The 21,609-nt window shown below is 54.8% G+C and overlaps 1 protein-coding gene across 3 annotated transcripts in view; it reads right to left on the bottom strand.

Moving 5' to 3' along the window:
• GSG1L (GSG1 like) overlaps positions 1-21,609 on the bottom strand; it is a 206,915-nt gene that overhangs the window by 33,836 nt on the left and 151,470 nt on the right. For all 3 annotated transcript variants that reach the window (XM_047087874.1, XM_047087875.1, XM_047087876.1), the window contains one exon: positions 4,797-4,908. In XM_047087874.1, the coding sequence (XP_046943830.1) occupies positions 4,797-4,908 (112 nt within the window). The remainder of the gene's footprint in view (positions 1-4,796; positions 4,909-21,609) is intronic.

Here is a 21,609-nt window from a genome sequence, read left to right as displayed (position 1 = left end):
CGATGCTCTCCTACCCTCAGTCTGCGGACTAAATGCTCAGGACTGGGGTTCCACTGTGTGTGTTGTGGTAGGAAGGGCCTTTTTTCTATCTTTCTCCACTTTGATCAAATTGAAATCAGAAGCACAGAGTGACTAGCTTTCCCCTTCCCCGCCATCGCCAGGAAAACGGACATGCTGACATTCCACGTGGGGGTCACAAACTCACATTCCCACAGACTCAGCTAGATGGTGAAGTGAGGAAAGTATGAGGCGAGAAGGAGTGGTGGGGACAGGGGTGAACCGGACAGCATGGGCCCCATCTACGGGGGCAACCACCCCTCAGCTTCAGCCGCCGGCTGCCATGTGGCAATGCCAGTTAGGCAAGGACATAGCCCCTAATGGTCAAGAGAAGCCCAAAACTTGGAGTTTTGCCTAAAATGTTTACCTTTTTAGACTGTTAAAAGCAAATACGACTTTTATAGAACATCGTGGCAGGCCACACAAAACGTCTACTGGCTGGGTTCAGCCCCTGGGCTAAGGGGAGAGTTTTTTTGGAAAAAAAAAAAAAACCAAACAGGCGGGAGGGCTGGAGGGGCTCCGGGCTCAGGGTGAGGATGGGGTTCTGAAGCTTTGTCACGGCCAAAGCAGCGAGCTGGGCAGTGACAGGAAGTCACGGCCAGGGCTGGATACTAAGAGAACACTAAAGTCCTGGGAGCAAATGTGAGCGGTGCATCCAGGGCGGATGGAGACCCTGTGAGGCATGCATTAGTATTATCGACTCGAGAGATGAATCACTTGAGACGCTGGGTTGCTTGCCTTTAATAATAACATGCGTGGAGCACATCCTCTGTGCTAAGCACCTCACACGTGTTATTTCACATAGTCCTCATTGCAGCCCCTCCCTAAGGATGCCCCCCGCCGGGAGCCTCACCTCCCGGGGTTCATGCTTTGTGTGGGCCCCTTCTCCTTGAATCTGGCCCATCACTTGCTCTTGACCAACAGAAGCAGCGGAAACGACAGTGTGACTTCTGAGGCAAGGTCATAAAATAAACTTGTAGCTTCTGCTCCGATCTCTCTCGGAATGCTTGCTCCCCGCAGGGGCCCGGCCACCGGCCTGGAGAAGCTGGTCCTGCTGACAGCCTAGCTGAGCCCCCAGCCCCCAGCCAGCACCCACAGCCAGTGCTGGGAGGGGCCAGCTTGGACCCCCCCCGCCCAGCCAAGCCCCAGATGACTCCAGCCCTGGCCAGCATCCCACCAAAGCGTCATGGAAGACGCCGAGCAAGGAATACCCAGCTAAGCCCAGGCAACCCGTTAAGCCATAAGAGACAATAACACATTTTTATTTTAAGCCACTACATTTTAGGGTGATGTGTTATAAATCCACAGAAAACTGACAGACTGCTTGCCAACAGACTCGGGCCATCTCCCCATTTTACAGCTGAGGATACTGAGGCACGGGGAGGCGGAGGGACCTGGTGCGAGTCCACGGCTGGTGAGGGTCAAAGTGGGGATCTGCTCCCAAGCTGTCTGAGCCCAGGGGCCGCCCTTCAACCACCCCTCCGCAGTGCCTGCCCCCAGCGGCCCAGCAGTGCATGTCGGCAAGGTGTGAACGAGGCCGTCTGACTCTCAACCATGGACCCTTCCCCTTCCTGGGCACGTGTGCCTCCCAGAAGCCGGTGCCCACCATCAGCTGGGCATCTCTGATCCCCGACCTCCCGAGTCTCCGCGGCCTGTCTCGCTCTGCTGGGCGGGGAGGCAGAGGCTGGCGCTGTCTGGCCTCAAAGCTGCTCTCCTGCCTGGTGCCTGGGGCGGGGATGGGGGAGGCGCTGGGGCCAGAATTTTGACAAACGGCCTCACACATATTAAACAAGAGAAATGACACAATGACGCTGCACAGCCCTGGCGAGGCCCCAAAAGCAAGGGATGAAAAATGGGGCTGATCCATCTTGCAGGCCTTGGTGACAAGAAGAAATGGATCAGCCCTAATAGGGACCGCACGTTGGGCCCCGGCCTTAAATAAGTCAGATGAGAATGAGGCCAGCCCCAAGGGAACAGGAGCAGGGCAGGAGGCCTGGCTTCCAGGGAAGGAAAGCTTCCCATGGCCGACACCGGCAGGCCCCGTTCGAGACACTGAGTGCCAGGGCGGAGAGCCAGGGGCTTCTAGAATCCTATTGCTACTTAAGGCTGTGGGACTCCGGGTGAGTGACCCAACCTTTCTGAGCAACATGGGGGGGGGGGGTTGCGTGTGTTAAATTTCATATGGAAATCGGTAACATTAGAAGGGCTGGTGTTTGGAGCGCCTGGGTGGCTCGGTCGGTTAAGCGTCCGACTTCGGCTCAGGTCACGATCTCGTGGTCCGTGAGTTCGAGCCCCGAGTCGGGCTCTGTGCTGACAGCTCAGAGCCTGGAGCCTGTTTCAGATGCTGTGTCTCCCTCTCTCTCTGCCCCTCCCCTGTTCATGCTCTGTCTCTCTCTGTCTCAAAAATAAATAAATGTTAAAAAAAAAAATTTTAGAAGGGCTGGTGTTTGAGAGCACTTGCCGTGTGTCAAACAGCGTGCCATGCACATCCACGAAGTGTCTACGTATCACCCCGTTCTCGCAGAGGCAGAATACAGAGGTTAGGAGTGTGGGCTCTGAGGCCACACTGCCCGGGTTCAGATCCCAGCCCTGCCGCTCAGTGGCCAGAGAGAGCTTGGACGGGTTACTTAGGTTTGCCTGTGCCTCAGTTTCCCCTCCACAAAATTTCCACCGCACCGCGCCGTGGCGATGGTGACATACCAGGCCTCGATACGTGGCACAGGCGGTCACACACGTGCTCACACCCAAGAATGTTCATTCCTTTCCTTTGCCCCCTTCTCTAGCTCAGGTGACCACCGTCCAAGGTCAAGAGCTCAGGCGACAGCTGCTAGAAGGAGGGACGTGTAGGGCAACAGGGGGCACCAGAGCCTTAGCTGGTTTCCCTGCGAGCCTTCCACTTAACAGGGATCAAGGATGGTGATGGGAGAGTCAAGGTCCCTTTAAGACACGTGCCTTTGCAAAGCAGAAACCAAACAGAGGGTGGGAAGGGGTGAAATTAGCAAGAGTCCCCAGTGGTCTGGAAGGGGGTCCTTCTTACTTGGAGCCCTACTCCTACTCCATTCTGACGATCCTCCAAAGTCTCTGTACCTCCTGTCCCCTCTGCCCAGCACATTGTCTTATTCCCTTCTCCACATTTTGCCCGATCACATTCTCCCCAGAGGACCCTCCCTGCCCGAAGCTGAGTCAGCAACCCCTCCTCTGTGCTCTGTGCTTGCTCTGTCCCCGAGTAAGCAATCGGTAAACGCATGTAAAGTGACTGAGTGGATAAGTGGTTCCCGGCCACCAGAAGCAGGCCTGCATACCTCGTGTAATGGACAACTGAGGTCGTTGTCTTTCCTCCTTCTGATAACCCCGCCTCACCCCTAATTTTCCACTGGGGAGGCTCCTCCTCCTGTCTCTGTCCAAGGGATTGGGTGGGGCCAATCCCGCCGCCTGGACCTTGTGACTCAGGCCAGACCAATCAGGGTCGAAATCATTGGTCATGGGATGGGCACACGACTTAAGCTAATCCAATGACAGCCATAACCAGGATTTTGGCGGGAAATATGGGAAAGAAGCCCCATCTCTCTGCTGGTATTGCTACGTTTGTAAAATGGAAGCCTAGAGCTGGGCATGGTGACCATCTTTGCTTAGGGAAGGCTGCTTGTGAATGAAGACAAGACAAAGGACAAAGGGAACAGAGACAGGCAAGGGGGCGGGGAGAGCTCCTGATAAATCACCTGAGCACCTGGACCCAGCTGTGCCTGGGGCAGATGCTCACCCAGCACCCATCCCGGTCATTCACCACCGGAGAGGTTTGGGCTCATTCCTCGCCCGAGAGGTAAGCGTGGGCAAGCGGAACCAATATGCTCCTGGCCCTCCCTCAGCTGTGGTGATGATTCAGGAGAGAGAAGATGACCTGAGTTGGGCCCATCAGGGGGAGACCGGGGACTTTGGTCAACGTTGGGGAAAGAGGAACCCTCCCTTCCCCCGTATGTGAAGGAAGAAGCACCAGGAGGGAGCTTTCTCACCACCAGGAGGAAAGCCCGCCCAGGGACAGGGTTAAATTCGCAGAGGGTCACAACGGATTTTTCCGTCGTGACCCGAGGCCCCCCCAGCTGACCCAACTGGACTTCTGGGTCACCCGAACTAACACACACCCCTTGTTTACTTGGCTCGGGAGTCTACCGATTCTGTGTTGCTCTTGCACACAAAACTTATCCGACCTCCCAGGCCCCCCCACCCCCGCCGCCCCCAACTCGTCAGCTTCCACCTCCACCTTCCAGAACGGCCTGTGTGGCAGGGGTCAGAAGCTTTACTCTGTAAAGGGCCGGGCGGTGAACATTTTAGGCTGTGTGGGCCACTGACTGTCGCCTGCAACCGCCCAGCTCTGCCATTGTAGCGTGAAAGCAGCCACACGACAACGCGTGAATAACGAGAGTGGCTCTGTCCCAATAAAACTTTATTTATGGACACTGAAATTTAAATTGCACATGATTTCCACACATCACAGGGTGTTAGTCTTCTTTTGATTGATTTCAAGCATCTGAATATGTAAAAACCATCCTTAAGTTGAGGGCTGCATAAAAACACGTAGTGGATGGGCCATAGTTTGCCAACCCCAGATCTAGAGTCTCAAAGTCCCCGTGCACTCTGGGCTACCCTTGCCCTCTTCTGCCCTTCCTCCCTCGCCTGGGCCGAGCTGCCGAAGGCCCAGCATGCGTGGAGGCTCTGGTGTCTGAAGGTCAAAGGCCACTTACCAGAAGGACCATCCGTAGTCCCAGGAGTGGGGTCTCCAGTCTTCAGGGCCGAGGCTCACGGTGACCTGGAACACCTGTGTGTACATCATGTGGGCGACCATTCCCAGGAGGCCTGTGGGGGGAGCAGAACAAGAGGTCAGGAAGCAAGGTGGAGCTCTGTCCACCTTTGTCCTGTGGGCCTGTCAGTGCTGGGGGACAGCACGGAAGGGGAAGGGCCGTTGGTAGGACCAGAGCGGGGAAGCCAGAGGGTGGTGTTTTCTAAGCCAGCCAAGGAGCTTGAGTCTGAGCAAGAAGGTACAGGGAAGGCGTGGAGAAATTAAACAAGGGAGACACAGAGTCAAATCTGCACGGACGGGCAGACTTTTTCTTTGTCTTTTTTTAAGTTTACTTATTTATTGTGAGAGACAGAGACATCATGAGTGGGGGGCGGGCAGAGAGAGAGAGAGAGGGAGAGAGAGAATCCCAAGCAGGGTCTGTGCTGTCATCTGGGAGCCTGACTCGGGTCTTGAATTCACGAAACCGTGAGATCGTGACCTGAGCCGAAACTAAGAGTCAGATGCTTAACCGACTGAGCCACCCGGGAGCCCCGAACTTTTTCCGTTAAGTACCAGGTAAGTAGATATTTCAGGCTCTGTGGTCCAGGCAGTCCCTGTTGTAACTACTTCTCTACTGTCGTAGCACAAAAGAGTCAGAGACAATAAACGTATGAATGGATGAGTATGGCTGTGTACCAATAAAACTTTAGAAAAACAGGCACCGAGCCAGATTTTAACCCGTGGGCTATAGTTTGCTGATTCCTGCGTTAGGAGGTCATTTGGGAGAAGCAGCCTAGAGGGTATTTTTCAAACTGCAGGTGTTGATTCGCTAGACTAGTGGGTCATGAAATCACCTTCAATGATTGCCACTGTTGATTGCCACATTAAAAAAGAAAAAGAAGAATGGAACAGAATGGAACGGAACGGAACGGAATGGAAATATCTGATACATCAAATGTAGCAGGAATGAATATTGTTTTGGAGACCTTTTCAGTTCTATGCATGTGTACATGGGCGCAGTGACTGAAACATGAAATGTTTTTCTGTGGCTCATGGTCAAAAATCTTTGAGCCCACTGGCTGGGAGAACTTGGATTCCAAGGGATCTGAGCGGGAATCCTCTTCCACCATGTTTTCATCACGTAGCACTGGGCAAAGCCTCACCCTCTGAGCTTCAAGTCCTTGAATCCGAAGACGAGGACTGTGACACGTAAGGCAAAGAGTCAGTGAAGTGAGGCAAGGCAGCCTCTAGTCTGTGCTCAGTGGCATGTAATCATTATAGTCACCAGGATTATTATAAACCTGGGGACATTTCTCTGTGTGGACTGTGGCATCTGGAGCCCTCAGGAACCTAACCTTAAGATAGAGTGATACACTATTGATGAGAAGAGGAGGGGTAGATAACAAGAAGAAAGGAAAACAACCATGTTTGTGCACCTGCTATGTGCCAAGCACTCTGTATGATTACTTCTTAATTTTCATAACAACCCTCTGAAGTATCATGAAGTACCTTGATCAGGACTATGTACCGTTGTTCAGGTTGCCCACTGCGCATCTCCATAGGGCCCCATTCACAATACAGTCTATGTTGAAGCAGAACCATGCCTACAAGGCTGTATGTGGTAGCCCTGAATACGATTATTCCATTCCACAGGGGAGAAAACAGAAGCCCGGAGTGGGAAAGTCTGTCCAAGGTCACAGAGGGAGTCAATGGCATAGTTGTGACTGGTGCCCATATCCAAATGCCCTCAACTCCAAGGCTCTCCACCCTCTCCCCTCTTCTTGAAGAGGAGGCAAGAGAAAAGATGGAGATAAGGAGTGGAGAGATGGAGGTTTAGCAAAGGCAGAAGTAAAGAGGGAGTGGGGTTCTGTGTCCTGGGACCCAGGGTGGGGAATGGAGGGAGGAAGCCATCCTGTGTTCCCACAGGGTGGAGATAAATGGTTAGCAACTGGTTCTCCAGAGGCAAAAGAAAAGCCCTGATTTGTAGCATCTATCAGGTTCCACGGTGCCACTACGGCCAATGTCAAGCGACCAGTGTGAGGTCACGGAAGGCAGAGCAGAGGAGAGGTGTGCCCAGTGGGCACCCGTAGGCTCCAGCACACCTCGTGCCTGACGCCAGTCACTGGACCCCAGACCCAAAGGAGACCAAGGACTCTGTGGTTGTCATAGACAACCCCTCATAGACACTTCTTGCTATTCTCTGACTGCAGATTAGAGCTGGTGGGGAGCCCTTGAGTCAGGAAATCCCAGGGAGGAAATCCAGGCACCACGACAGGTGCTGAGGCCTCCTCAGGAGCCTCCTAAAAGTCCCTCCTCCCCCAGTCTGTCTCTGCCAGGCCCGACTACATCCTAGACCACATCCTTAGTCGTGCCCTGGCAGGTGGCGCAGAACTGACCTGGGCTATCCCACCCATTCAACAGCACCCTCTCTGGTCCTCTCTGCCTTGGCCCAGTCTGTTGAAAGGAGGCGAACGGTGAGCCATATGGATATCTTCTTTTTCGTCACTTGACACAATTCTGGGTGAACTTGCCAAGACATACGTAACTGATATAGCTTATTCTTCGGAACCAACGCATACGATTCCTTAATAACGAAGTAGCATGTTTTATCTACCCAATCAATGGATGGTACTAAGTCTTGTCCCGTTTTCGGCTCTACAAGAAATACTGCGATGAACACCTTTCTACAAGTCTTTTTGGGGATACAAGCAAGTACTGCTCCGGATGGAATAATAAGAATTGCTGGGTCATAAAGTATATGCGTTTTATATTTGAGTCAATGTCAGAAAATTGCTTTCCTGCATGGTAGCCCCATCATGTGTTTCTGCCAGCTGTCTGGGGGTACTTACCTAAACCTTCACCAACACTGGAGATTCCAAAACATGAAAACCTGTGCCCATCGCAGGATGCAGAATGACACCTCAACATTGTTGTCAATTTTATATTTCCCTCATACTAGTGAGCTTGGGCGTGTTTCACATGTTTATTGACCATGCCTATCTCTGTCTGTATAGTGCCTGTCTGTATCCTTTGTCAATTTTTTCTTTAAAAAAAAAGTATTTTCTCTTATCGGTTGGTAGGAATTCTTTATGTATTCTAGATACTAATCCTATCTGTCACGTAGACTACCCAAGAGTTTACTGCTCTGTCTTTTTCCATGTACCAAACACCTTTTTGTTTTTTTAAATTAATAGACTTTACTTTTTAGAGCAGGTTTAGGGTCACAGAATAAGTGAGGGGAAATTATGGAGAGTTCCCATGTGTCCCCAGTCACCACTGCCACAATCTCCCGTATGATTAACATGTTGCATTCATGTGGTACATTTGTTACAATTGATGAGCCAATACTGATCCATTATTATTAACTAAATCCTTAGTTTACATTAGGGTTCACTCTTCGTGTTGCACATTCTATGGGCTTTGATAAATGTATAGTGACAGGTAACCACCATTACTGTGCCGAATCATTCATAGCCTTAAGAATCCCCTGTGGTCCACCTTTTTATCCCTCCCTCCCTCTCTGCCTCCCTGAACCCCTGGCAAACACTGATCTGTTTATAGTGTCCACAGGCTTGCCTTTTCCAGAATGTCATATAGTTGGAATCACATAGTACATAGCCTTCTCAGGCTGGCTTCTCTCACTTAGCAATATGCATTTAAGGTCCCTCTCTGTCTCTTCATGGCTTTCTAGTGCTGAATAATGTTCCATCGTCTGGACCCATCACAGGCCATTTACCTGTGGTCCAGTTACCTGTGGAAGGACATCTCAGTTGCTTCCAAGTTTTGGCAATTATGAATAAAGCTGCTTTTGTCAAACACTTTGATATCTGATATAGTCAAATTTACCAGGCTTTTCCTTTGCAGTTTTCACATGCTGTGTCTATCTTTTTGGAAAAGGAACACCTGTAAATGCATTGTCCTATATTTTTACATTAATTCACCTAGAATTTATCTTGGTGAATGGTGTGAGTTAAGGATCTAAGTTAAGTGTTTTTAATGAGTAGCTGATTATCTTGAATCCTTATAGAATGACCTGTCCTTTCCCCCACTGATTTCATTTTTATTTTATTTATTTTAATTTTTTTTATTATTATGTTTCTTTATTTTTGAGAGGCAGAGAGAGACAGAGCATGAGTGGGGGAGGGGTAGAGAGGGAGACACAGAATCGGAGGCAGGCTCCAGGCTCTGAACTGTCAGGCCAGAGCTCAACGCAGGGCTCGAACCCACAAACTGTGAGATCATGACCTGAGCCAAAGTCGGATGCTTAACCAACTGAGCCACCCAGGTGCCCCTGATTTTATTTTTATTTTATTTATTTATCTTGAGAGAAAGAGACAGCACGAGCAGGGAAGGGGCAGAGAGAGACAGAGAGAGAGAATCCCAAGCAGGCTCCACACTGTCAGCACAGAACCCGATGTGGGGGACAACCTCATGAATCATACGATAATGACCTGAGCCGAAATCCAACTGAGCCACCCAGGCGCCCCTTCCCCGCTGATTTTAAATGACACTTACATTCCAAGCCCCACCTGTACGTGAGTGTTTCCTGATGTCACTCTATTCTACTGGTCTGCCTCTGTTCTTGTGTCAATGCCACACTCTTTTACCCCTTATAAGTCACAGTAGAGTCTGTTATCTGGGAGGACAGCCTCCCCCCGCTCACTTCCCAGTGCTCGTTCCCCCTAGAATTGCTGCCTTACGCAGGAACCTTGCACCTTTAGTGGGGTCCTGACCCCTTCCCTAGCCCCAACCAGTCCCTTTCTGGGTTTGTGGGGGTGGGGGGTGGGGGGGGAGGGCTCACTCTCCAAACCCTCAGCTGTTCTAACGTCTTGAGTTTCTTCTGCACTATGCCAGTCCAGATGCTCTCTGAGTTATGTGGCCTCTGCGTGTCTTGTTTTCTCATCTATAAAATGGGGATATCAGTAGACACAGGTAATCCCAATGAGCATCTACTAATGCAGGAAAGCGTTCATGAGAACAATCACTCCTTCTATTAGGGCAGTGGGGACATGACGAAAACACCCAGCGAGACCCAGAAGCCAGACCCAGCCTGTTGGCAGAACAATTTTCTAAACTGTTAGTTTGGAAAAGCAGTGATTTCTCAATCGGATTCCATTTACTCCCAAATATGAAAGGCCGTGTTTTAAGGAAAGGCAATAAACGAAAATTATTTCTTCATTCAAAGAATTCAAAGATAGGCTGGTGAGTTGCTCTGACTGCATTTTGAAGCGTCTCCTTTAAACATCTGATCCTCGCCTGTGTTTCTGGAAGCATGTCTGTTCTGCACAGGGAAGTCCGTGGTAGCGTCTGTCACACAAACTCTCCGCAGAAGGAATTGTTTCCAACTCCTGCGAATTAGAAAGTGACTTTCTGCAGTTACCGCACCTCCTGAAATTGGCAAGAAGGAGGCTTTCCTGCGCTGCGACTGCTGCTTCCCGGCGGCCGCACACCAGGAAGCGCAGGGCTGTAAATCTCATTTTCCAACTCCTGACACCGTCAGTGGGGGCCCCGACCCACATGATGAGGCAGGCGTGGCTCCTTCCAGCCCCTGGGGAACACAGGAGGGCACTGGGGGCGAGGCTGACTGCGGGGTCAGAGCTGACCCCAGAGCGGGCAGGGCTGCCGTGACCCCCGCCCTGGCCTCCACTGCTCACACTGAGGAAGGGAAAAGTCTGCTTTTAAGTCCAGAGGGGCTGGCGTGGGCCCAGAGGGAAGAGACAATGTCGGGAGGGTCAGGACGTTAGGCGCAGGGTAAAGCCACAGTGAAACAAAATGAGCACCAGCTATGTGACCTTGGGTAGGTGACCTCCCGTTTCTGTGCCTCAGTTTCCTCAACACAACACAGGGATAACAATAGCACCTACCTCATGGACTCATGAGTATCCAGTGGCTTATATTTGTAAAGCATCTAGAACAGTGCTTGCATGCAGGAGGTCCTATAGTGGTGTTTCTTGAATGAATGAATGAATGAATGAATGAATGCTTGAGGCTCACTATATAGGCCGTCTAGACTCTACACTCGTCCAGGAACCCGGTTTGTGGTCCCCAGCACTCGGTAATATGTGTTGAATGACTAGATGACCACGGATGTCAAGGTGCGTGGGGGAGGGGCACTAGGCTGCCTGGTGGGAAGTCCTGGGTCTGGGATGTGGGAATGAACGAGGGCAGGGCCAGATTTTGGCAACTTTGGAGAGCGAGTTGTCTACAGGAGCTAAGATGCGAGTCATCATTCATTTATTTATTATTCATTAATTCAATCAGCCAATGAATATTTATTGAATGCTTTTCATATGCCAGGCATTGTTCTAGCGCGTGGGGACCACTGACATAGACAGACCGATGCCTTGCCCTTGAGGCCCAGACAACGAGCACGTAGGTTAACGAGAACACGTCAGGTAGTGAAAAGTGCCACGATGCATTATAAAATAGGACAATGTGACGGGAGAGATCCCAGGGGCTGCTCAGACTGGGTGGTCAGGGAAGCCCTCTCTGGGGAGGTGACGTTTAAGCAAAGGCTTGAATGGGAGCTGGAGGCAGCCACAGGGAGGTCTGGGGAAGAGCACTCCAGTCAGAGGGAGAGGCCTGGCAAAGGCTGAAGACAGGACCCTGACCTGTGGGGGGGGGGGAGGGAGAAGAGGCTCCTGCAGAGGGGGACAGACAAGGTGTCTCGAGACCGGACAGGAGGGCGGGCGGTGGCCAGGATCTGCCGGGCCACGGTGATGAGCCTGGCTTTTATTGTAAGCGTGACCGAAGCCAGCAGAAGGCCAAAGCAGGGGCCCAATTTACGTTTACAGCACACTCCGGTTACTTGGAAAGGAGAGAGGATGCGGGAGGGGTGGGGAAGAGGGTCCCCCGGCTGGGAGGCCTGAAGCTTGGCCCAGAGTTGCTGGCAGCTCCGGGCCGGTATGCAGCTGCAGCCACCGGGACGTGCTGAGGGACTGGACATGGGGCCGAGGAGACCTGGAGCCCAGGATGACCTCCGGAGTCTCGGTTTGGGCAACCGGGCAGACGGTGGTGCCGCCCACTAAGGCGAAGAAGATAAAGGAAGGAAGACGTTAGGTTGGGTAGGCTCCAACGTGGGCCATATTCGCTGGAAATGCCTATCTTATATGCAAACAGAGATAGCAAGCAAGCAGCTGGGTGTGCAAGTTTGGGGTTCGGGGAACAGTCCGAGCTGGGGATTAAATGCATGAGGCATTGGCGGAGAGAGAGAAATGACCTGCAGAGAGGTTGTAGGAAAAGCAGGCCCCGGGCAGAGCCGATGCCAGGGCCGAAGGGGATAGGAGGAGCCAACAGCAGGAGGAAACCAGAGTGGCTTCACCAGGGCCGGGGGAAGCACCCAAGTCAAGAAGGAGGCAGCGGCCGGTGAGGTCAAAGACGAAGACAGACAAGTGACCGTCGTATTTACCACCATGCAGGCCACTGGGGACAGGTGATTGGCGACAACAGGCTGGTAAGAGGAGAGTAGAGAAAGCAGCGAAATAGTCCCAGAGAAGGCAGAAGCGGGGGATAAAGGGGTGATGGTGGGGCTCAGGGAGGGCCGCTGAAGAGGGGAGATTGAGAGTGCTCCCGCGCTCACCCCAGGGGCGATCAGGTAGACAGGGGGACACTGGCAATCAGCGGAACCCCAGGGCGACTGCGGAAGCTGGGCAGAGGGAAGGTAGCAAGCCACTACGCAGGACGAAGGGGCTGGAGGCAACTCTCCTCCTTCCTTTCCACCCAGCCGGGCAAGGCCACCAGCTGAGAGCGAGCCAGAGGGTGAAACAGTCTTTTCCGGGAGCGGGGGTGGGAGCGCACGTGGCGCGGGGCAGCGCCGTGTGCGTGCAGGACCTGCGCTCAGGAGCCTAAACCGAGACCAGGCCGCAGGGCAGCCGACGCCGGCGCTGACACAGGACACGCGGGGGCACCGAGCCACGACGCGTCCCTGCAGCAGGGGCTGTGGTGGACCCTGGCTCAGGTGACCCCTCCTGCGGACACCGTCCCTGGTCCGGAGGTGCCGCCTGGATCAGCACACGGAGCACTGATGCCCAGCTGGACCCCAGGACGCGTCTTGCATTTGACCTGGCTCTCTTTTGCGGGATTCGCACACGGGGCGCTAACGGCATGCTCCGTTCATTGGTGGGAAGCGGCCGATTGACTCATTTATAATGGAGTGTATTATCGAAGATGCTAAGTTATTACTCCGAACGCTCAGAGAGCATTCGCGGCTAAATAAATACTCTTGTGTCCCCAGGCGCTGATCTGGATTTGCCAACATGCCACGCATGTCATGTCGGGACGCGACACAGAGGGGCTGGCGGGGACCTGGAGGAAGCTGAAACCCGATGACACGGGGCAGGACGGCGGCAAAGGGGACACCCCTGCTGGGGTGGCCTGACTTTCAGTTGATTAGTCACTGAGCACATATTGAGTACCTGCCGTGTGCCGGGCTCTCCTCCAGCTGTGGGGGATACACTGGGAGCCAGCGAAACAGCATCCCTCCCAGTGCTCTGGAGGGATGGGAGAAGCGGACAAGCTGGGGACGGGCATGTGCCAGGGCAGCCAAGGGGGAGGGCCAGGGGCCCCTGGGAAGCCCGGCTGGGCTCCCCGAGGAAGGTCAGAACAGAATGTCTCCCAGAGGAGGTGATTTCCAAGCTGAGAGTTAATAGCTCGGAGGGAGCAAGAAGGCGGGCCGGGCAGCGGGACCGCAGGCAGAGCCCCCAGGCAAAGTGGCTTGGTGGGCTGTAAGGGCCTGAGGCAGGGCACGTGGGTGGGGGAGCTGCTGCTACAGGAATACACAAGACACTGAAAAGTTCCAGAACCATCATAGGGAGTTTGGGCTTGGTCCTGAGGGCAAATGGGCAGGGATCACATAACTGTAAGCAAGAAGGCAAGAATCAGACAAGAATCAGACGTGCCTCTGTAAGATCCCTCTGGCTGGTGTGTAGAGAACGAGAAGGTGGGAGGCAGGGAGTCGGGAGAGGCCGCAGCGGCGCCCCAAGCGACAAGGACCAAGGACGTGGCCCGGCCAAGGCTGCTGAGGTCAGGAGGCGGGCGGGCAGGTCACCAGGGTGGGTGGAACTTTGCTGAGATGGTTGAATTCCCAGTCAACCCGCAGGCACTGAGGAGCCCTGCCTCAGGAATGGGGAGAGACTGGGGGTAACTGGTGGGGCTGACCCAATTAACAACAGCTCTGGAAAGAAAACTTTGACATTCTAAAGGCTAGTATTTCATGACAACCATCCGTGGGGCGGCAGACAGGAAAATAAATCTCTTATCTATACATTTCTAAAATATCCAGTTGTTTGTCTGGACAGAGACCAAAGGCTGATTCTGACTGTCCCTTGTGCCCTTTGACCTGGGAGGGACCACATACAGCGCGTCCTCGTGCACGGAAAACCGTGGCCAAGAAGCCGAGCTGAGGCTATGTTTAAAGCTTGCCCAGAACTATTTTTAAAGAACAGGCTATTTTTAGACACTCTCCCGAGAACCCGAAGCCTCTCTTGGTAGCATATTTCAGGGTTTAAAAAGTTCCTCCTTACACATAACCTAAATCTTTCCAGCTCCAATTTAAGCTAATTTCTCGCTCTGCCCTCGAGGACAAGGGGCCGAACCGGTTGGCTTCTTCTCAAGGGGAACCTTTGGGAGCTTGGCAATTACCGAGTCGCCCCTCAACCTTGTCTGCCCGGTACTAGATCATTGCCATTGCTCTGCCCTTCCTGCAAAGGTCTCCTTTCAGACCACTTGAGTCATTAGCATCACTGCTTGTTTGGATTCTGCTCACTCTTCTATTTGCCTTTTAAAGTGAAGTGGCCCAAATCAGAAGTGGCATTGAATAGGGGGCCTTCCCATTTTAAAAACTAGGTTTACTGAACCACCACTGGCCTCGTCTACCCCAGTCACCTCCATCAAGCCCCGAGGCAATGAGCGGACTCAGACCCTCCCCAACAACCCCCTCCCCACCCCCCCGCAGGTGGGGGTGGGGGTCTAGAAGGGTACTTGAGGCCTTGACCCCAGTTCCTGGTGAGTCTTGGGGTAGCCCAGGGCAATCTGGTGGTGGGATGGCTTTTGATATTAAAAATCACAGATTTGTCCCCCCCCCCAGCATTTCTTCATTTGGGTAACTGGAGAGAAGATCTCAATGACCTCGGGGCACAGGTATCATAGAAGACTGGGAAAACCAGAGTCAGAGTCCCAAAGCCCACACTGCAGGTGTTCACTGAAAAGGTTCGGGAGAACGTTTGATGAAGCAGAGCCAGCTTCTCTCCCCTCCACCTGGAGACCAGGTAAGCTTCCCTGCCTGGGGGGGGGGGGGGGGGAGAGGGAGGAAACAGAGGAGGAGAGGATGGTGGGTCCCAGGAAAGAGCGAATTCAACTTCGCAGACGGGAGCAGAGCAGCCCCCGCAGGGCCCCCAGCCTCCGCCTCGGGCCCCCTCCAGGACTTCCCCGGGGGGGGGGGGCACATGGGCTTGAGATCAGCCCCCACCAAGGGTCCTCTCCCAATATGAGTGGACAGCAGACAGCAGTGGACGTCCTATGGCAGTGGGGCCACGTGCTCATAGACACAGCCAGTGCGCCCTCGAGATTGTTCAGGGTGATGTCCTCCTGGGGCTCCCATGTGACCCTTCGCATGCACTAACCCCACTTTGATGACCTCGGATGTTCATAAGCCCCCCACGACAGAGGGTGGGCCCTCACCTGCAGGGAGATGGCGGGAGGAAGGGGAGCAGGTGCCCTGGCCTGTGCCTGGGTAGGAATGAGGGGAGCAGGTTGGAGCCCTCCACCAGAGGGCTGGAAGGCCCCCTCGACGTGCCCACACCCCCAAGTCACAGTCCTGGCCCTTTCTCTCCCCCTGCCTTCTGCATCTCTGCCCTGGAAATTCACATGCCCCAGGAATGTGGTCCTGACATTCTACCCAAGCCCGGGACTTGGGCTGCATCTGTGGGGAACAGCCCCGATTCCAGCATGATAATCAAAGCCTTGTCTGCCGAGGGGTGCCTTCTCAGCAGCTCCCAGCCAGCCCCACCCCCAGCCTCTAGACCCTGCTGCTAAACAGAGATGCTCCAAGCACCCTGTAAGAGTAGGGTCCCTGAGTGGTGGGAACAGGCCCGCTCTCTCAAGCCTCAGTGACTGCTCAGCTCTCCACATGCCCCACTAGACACAAGGGCCTGAGAGTGAGGGGGGCCGATCATTGACTGCCCGGGCCGGGACACTGGAGACGAAAGGGGGTCCAGTTATAAATTACCCCGGGACAACCTGATAACCGCAGTAGAAGACATGAATGAGGCAGTGAGCCCGTGATCTCTCCAGGGACCCCTGCCACTTGCAGATGGCCCCTAACCTTTACCCAGGGCTTTCCTTCCGCCAGGGACTTTTACACATGCTGGGTGCTACTGGGGACAGCATTCCTATGAGTGTGTCCCGTTCACAGGTGAGAAACAAAGTACCTGACAGCCAGCCAGACAGTAGGGGATCCGGGACCCCCACCCAGCTTTCATTCATTCCACACGGGAGCACCTGCTAGGAGCCAGGCACCGTGCTGAGGGCTAGGGGACGATGAGACAGGTGTGGCCCTGCCTGCTTGCAGCTCTCATCAGGGACATGGACGTGGGCAGGAAAACAAAGGCCAAGGGTCAGAGCGTCAGGAGATGGGAGGTGCAGGTCCCACAGGAGCTGACACCTGGAGTCCTCTGCTTTGGGGGTCTGGGGAGACATCCCTGGGGTGGGGGGTGCTGCAGCTGAGTCTGAAGGATGAGGAGCTAACGAGGTCAGAGCTGCCCAAGTGTGGGGCACACCTCCCTCGGGCGCTCAAGCTTATTTTAGACCAGAAGTTCTAAACCTCAGCACTATTGACATCCGGGGCCAGATAACGCTTTGCCGTGGGGATGGGATGGCCAGCCGCACCCCCGGCCTCTGCCCTTCCATCAGATGCCAGGAACATTCCCCTGCCCCCTCCCCCAAGTGCCGACAACCAAAAACATGCCCAGACCTTACCAAGTGTCCCTGGTGGCGGGGTGGGGGATGGGGAGAGGGCAGAGTCGCCCCAGGGGGAGACCACGGGTTTAGATGCTACGCAAACCTTTTGACAGTGGTAATGTTTTTATTTTTGCGGTTTTACAGTCCCCTTCTATTTATTGCAAGTGTACCGGCTTTTCATTTCCGGCCGTGATCTGAAAGCTTCCTTTCTGAATACATTTAAGTTTGACACAAAAAAAGTGAGTGATTGAGGAAGAAAGACGGCGGTGGAACGGCGGCCTGTGGATGTGGATGTGGCGGTCGTGGAGGAAGAGGCAGGGGACAAAGTGTGAGGAGTGCAGGGTCAGGTGAGGGCAGGCTGCAAGGTGCCCAGGGCGGCTGCCGGCTGCGGTGTGGCCCATCAGCTGCACACCCAGGGACAGGCTTAGGAATCTGGGTGTGTGGGGGGAGGGGGGGGCATTCTAGAGGGCATACACTCTCCCATGGAAGTTCAAGGCCAGCTTTCCTCCAGCCTGCCCACAGATTGTCTCTCTTGGGTTGGGCACCAGAGGAAGGAACTGGCTTAACTTCGGGGCCCCTGTGGCACGAAAGATAAGAATCCTTCAACACTGGAAGCACGCTCTTCGAGGCAAGAAGCTGGCGTTAGGGAAGGCACTGGGGGCCCTGAAATCACGGCGGGGGGGGGGGGGGCGCCCACTGGACAGTGACATCTCACCATCCATCTGGGGTATGTGCTCGCGGGGGCCACTGCGCAGGCCCCTCCCTTTGGTTGTTTTCTCTCTTCCTGCCTCTTTTCCTGTTTCCTTCTACCTCTGCCTTGGACTGTTCCTCCCTGTCTGGGTCTTTCTCCCTCTCTCTCCCGGGAATACCTGGACATGCGCCCAAGTTATAGGCAGGAGTACTCACTGTCCTCCGGTGTCACGCAGTGGTCCCCCCCCCCCTCACCTCCCCATCCGGCCCAGGAGGGACCCTGGCCTGCACAGAGTCACCCGTGATGGGTCCGGGGCCCCCGCCTCACGCCTGGCCAGCTTTGAAAACATTCCTCCCGAAGCTCCTCTTCCGTCTGCCCGTCAAGTTAGCTGAAACGCAAATCCTATTCTCCTGGCCGGAAGCTCTGAGCTTCCACACTTCCCTCCGGCGACGCTGTGATGCCATCCCATTAGCTTCACTGCCCAGGAAGCCGCCTGGGCACCAGGAAAATGAGCTGAGTGGACGCTTTGCCACAAAACCTCCGGACAGCCCTCCCTTCCCTGGGCGCTTTACGGTGTGCAAAGCACCCGACCATCCCATTCATCCCGCGTCTCATGCTCTCCCTGCCTTATCCCAGGAAGGCTAGGTTTGGCTGCACCGGATCTGATGAGTGAGTGAGTGAAGCTCAGAGAGGGAAAGCAATCCACCCAGGGTAACACGGCACATGTGGGTCCAGGCCCACCCAACTCCAAGTCCAGATGTGTCCACATTCCATCACAGCCTCTCTCTCCCATTCACACCTTCATTCAGCCAACGTTCGGTGAGCACTTGCCGTCTGCCAGGCTCCCCTCACGGTTCAGGAAATGAAGGCGTGTCTAAGACACGCCAGGTCCCTGCCCTCACGGAGCTGACATGCTTACGAAGGAAGATAGAAAAGAAACACATACATTGAGAATTCAGAGTTTAATAAATGCTTTGAAGGAAATGAGGGCATGAGGAGAAAGTGGTAGGTAGTTTGGCCCAGGAGGATGGGGCTGGCCCTTCTGGGAAGGTGACGGGTAAGCCGAGACCTGGGCCGCAGGTCTGCTCTCAGACTCAGGGCAGGGAGGCCGGAAGTGTGCCGGGAGGAGCCGCTGCGGGGTCTCGAGGACATGGGGCCGGGGACGCTGTCGGCCCTGCCTCCTTGGAAGCCCAGCCTGTGCCTGTCTTTTCCGGACCCCTGGCTCGGGGGCGCTCACAGAGGGGCACAGATGCCAGTGGCCCGCAGGTGCCTCCCGGCCCACCCCTCTCCTGGGACAGGAGCCAAGACGGAGCCACACGCGGCCAGGTGGCCAGAGGACGAAGCTGGGTGACGGTGCAGAGTCGCTTGGAGTCGGGTGCTATCCCCGGGTCACCCTCCGGCCAGCGCTAAGAGCTCCCGCAGGGTTGGTGTCTGCGATTGCCTGAGTCTGAGCAAATCTCAGGGCGCAGGGGGTGCTCACGGAGGACGGTGAGGGGGGGCCCCGGGAGCCCGGGCTGTGTCACGGCATCAATGCCAGGCCCGTACGTGACTGCCTTGGCTCCTGTCGGCCCTGGCTGAGGCCTTCTGCTCGCCCCCTCCGCGCTCATCTCGGGTGGGCGTAGGTGGGCCTGTCTCTCCTCTGAGGAAGGCCCGGGAACCAAGCTCCCAGCAGGGCTCCCTGGGGCGCAGGGCAGGGACCAGACCGCGAGGCCCTCAGACCTCAGACTGCCGGAGATCAAGGCTCAGCTGAGTTTGTGAGCTGCTAAGCAAGGGGCGGAGGCAAGTGAGGGGTCGCTCTACGCACACTCAGGGCACAGCCTACAGCCGGGGCTCCTCCCAGTCGGCCCTGCCTGCCCCAGCAACACTTGGCGATACAGCCAGAGACTCCTGGCCACAGGCTCAGCTGCCCTGCTCCTGACCCAGGGCTCCCGGGAGTGGGGTCTGCTCACCTTCCCTAGGCCTGGCCCAGCAGTGGCCCTGTGGACCCCACCCTGCCCCCCAAGCTGACAGACACCTCCCCCAACCATACCGCCAGTTCCCTCCCTGGATAGCTGACTGTCTCCTAGGGCCCTCGGGAATATACCTTCCCCATCGGCCCACTCCTGTATCCCAGACAAGACCATCTCTCCCATCCCCATATACGGCATGGGCCTCTTCCCCCACCCAGCAGACCGCTCAGACACCGTCACGGTAGGCCGGACAGTGTGGACTCCGGAGTTAGACCGCCTGCGTCCAAATCCTGCCTCTAACACTTACTGACAGTGCGACCCGGGCAATTCTGTTAAATGCTCCGTGCCTCAGTCTCCCCACCTAGTATAGGAAAGAGCCATGAGTTCATAGAATGGCGCCTACAGCAATGTCACTGCTCTACAAGTGTGGGGGCTCCCCTGATCGCGGACATGCCCCACTCCCGCCTGACCCCAGGACACCTGTTGCAGTGCTCCGCCTGCCGGGCCAGACGTCCTTGGACGCTGACACATGCTGGGCAGAGTCTGAGTTCTTCTCATCCTGGGGACCATGCGATCCCCCTCCTGCTAGTTCCCCCCACGTTCCCCAGCCCCTCTCCCCCAACCACTCTCAGCTTGTTCCACTCCCCTACCAGACCACGGGGCAGAGGGCCCTCTGTGTCCCAGGTCAATGTAGAATACCTTTACTGATATATCTGCTTGGCCATGACTTGTCCCTGCAAAGGGGGTTCAGGAATGATGTGTGTGTCCTCAGGGAGAAGAATTTGGAGGGGAGCAAGTAACTGGGAAGTGTGGTGGCAATTTGAGAGATTATGTAGGCATGGGGCACCCCAGGCAGGCTTTGAGGAGGGAAGAAGGCCTTGTAGGGCCATGCTTGGGCTACATGGTGACTAATATGAAGCTATTGCCATGCGGTGCTTGACAGGTGCCTGAGGGAGGGATTCTACACGTACCACCTCATTGATCCTGCTTGGGGACTTTACGAAGGAGAAACTATTACTCTCTAACAGATAAGGAAAGGGAGGCTCAAAAAGATTCAGGATGTGTGCGGAGGGCCAACTGGGCTGGCTCCAGAGTGGGCACCCCTGAATATTTCTCTGCTGCCCCTGGAAGGGCCAGGTTCTCCAGATGAAGGATACCAGCCCTGCCTTCCCATGCAAGCTGAACCTCAGGAGAAGAGGTACGACTAAGCATGATGACAAGAAAAATGGGAATGTGGCTGGGGAGGAGGAGGGACTGAGAGCCATCAGTGACCCAGATGGCGATCCAGACCTTGCCTGCCTTGTCACTGGTTGACTCTTACGTGGTCTCCGCCCTCAAGGGTCTCAGAGCCCGCAGGCCCTGCCAGGACACGTAATGTCACATGAACGGCGTATGGTGTGGTTCTATCCAAAGACAGGAGGGTGAGGAGGGCTGCCCCTCATTCCAGCTTGCTTCCCGGACTCCCAGCACACCTACCGAGACACTACTCACCTTCAAGTTCCCAGTATTGGCCTGACAACTGCCAGTCCGCTCTGGACAGCCAGCAATGTCTACCAAGGCCAACCGGCTAGGGAGAGGGCACTGAGCTGGGCTCAGACACACCTGGGTCTGAATCTCAATTCTGCAACTTCCCAGCTGCGTGTCCGTGAACGAGTCACTTCACATCTCCAACCCCCCATTTCCTCACCTGGACAGTGAAGATAATACCCAGTCACATCCACTCATACAACCACTATCCCTTGAGCACCTACTGTGTCCCAGATATTTTACTAAGTCTTGGGGACACAGAGGAGAGCAAGATAGAGTCGCTGTCCTCATGGAGCTGAGAGTCAAGCAGGGGAAACAGATAATAAAGATGTAATTTCAAGGAAGAAACAGAGTGAGGAGACAGAGTGACTAGAGGAAGCTGCTTCAGATCAGGTCATCGGGGAAGGCCTGAGAAGAGGCTTCAAACGGCAACCTGAAAGATAAGGAGTTGGTCATGAAAAAGCCTGGGAACAGCCCCAAACAGATGGAACAGAGATTGCCGAGGCCTTTGGGTGGGGAGAAGTGGTCGGTGTGGCTGGAGCCTGTGAAGAGGTTTGGGGGGGGGGGCGTTCAGGGAGGTGGGAAAGGACCAGTTGGGGGAGGGGTTGGGGTTTTATTCAGAACACAACAGGAAGCCACTAGAAGCTTTTAAGCAT

The sequence above is a fragment of the Lynx rufus genome, unplaced genomic scaffold (genome assembly GCF_022079265.1).
Source record: "Lynx rufus isolate CCGP_SWC_20201006 ecotype Redwood Valley unplaced genomic scaffold, mLynRuf1.p SCAF_23, whole genome shotgun sequence".
Classification (NCBI taxonomy): domain Eukaryota; kingdom Metazoa; phylum Chordata; class Mammalia; order Carnivora; family Felidae; genus Lynx; species Lynx rufus.
This window is presented reverse-complemented; position numbering and strand designations above follow the sequence as displayed.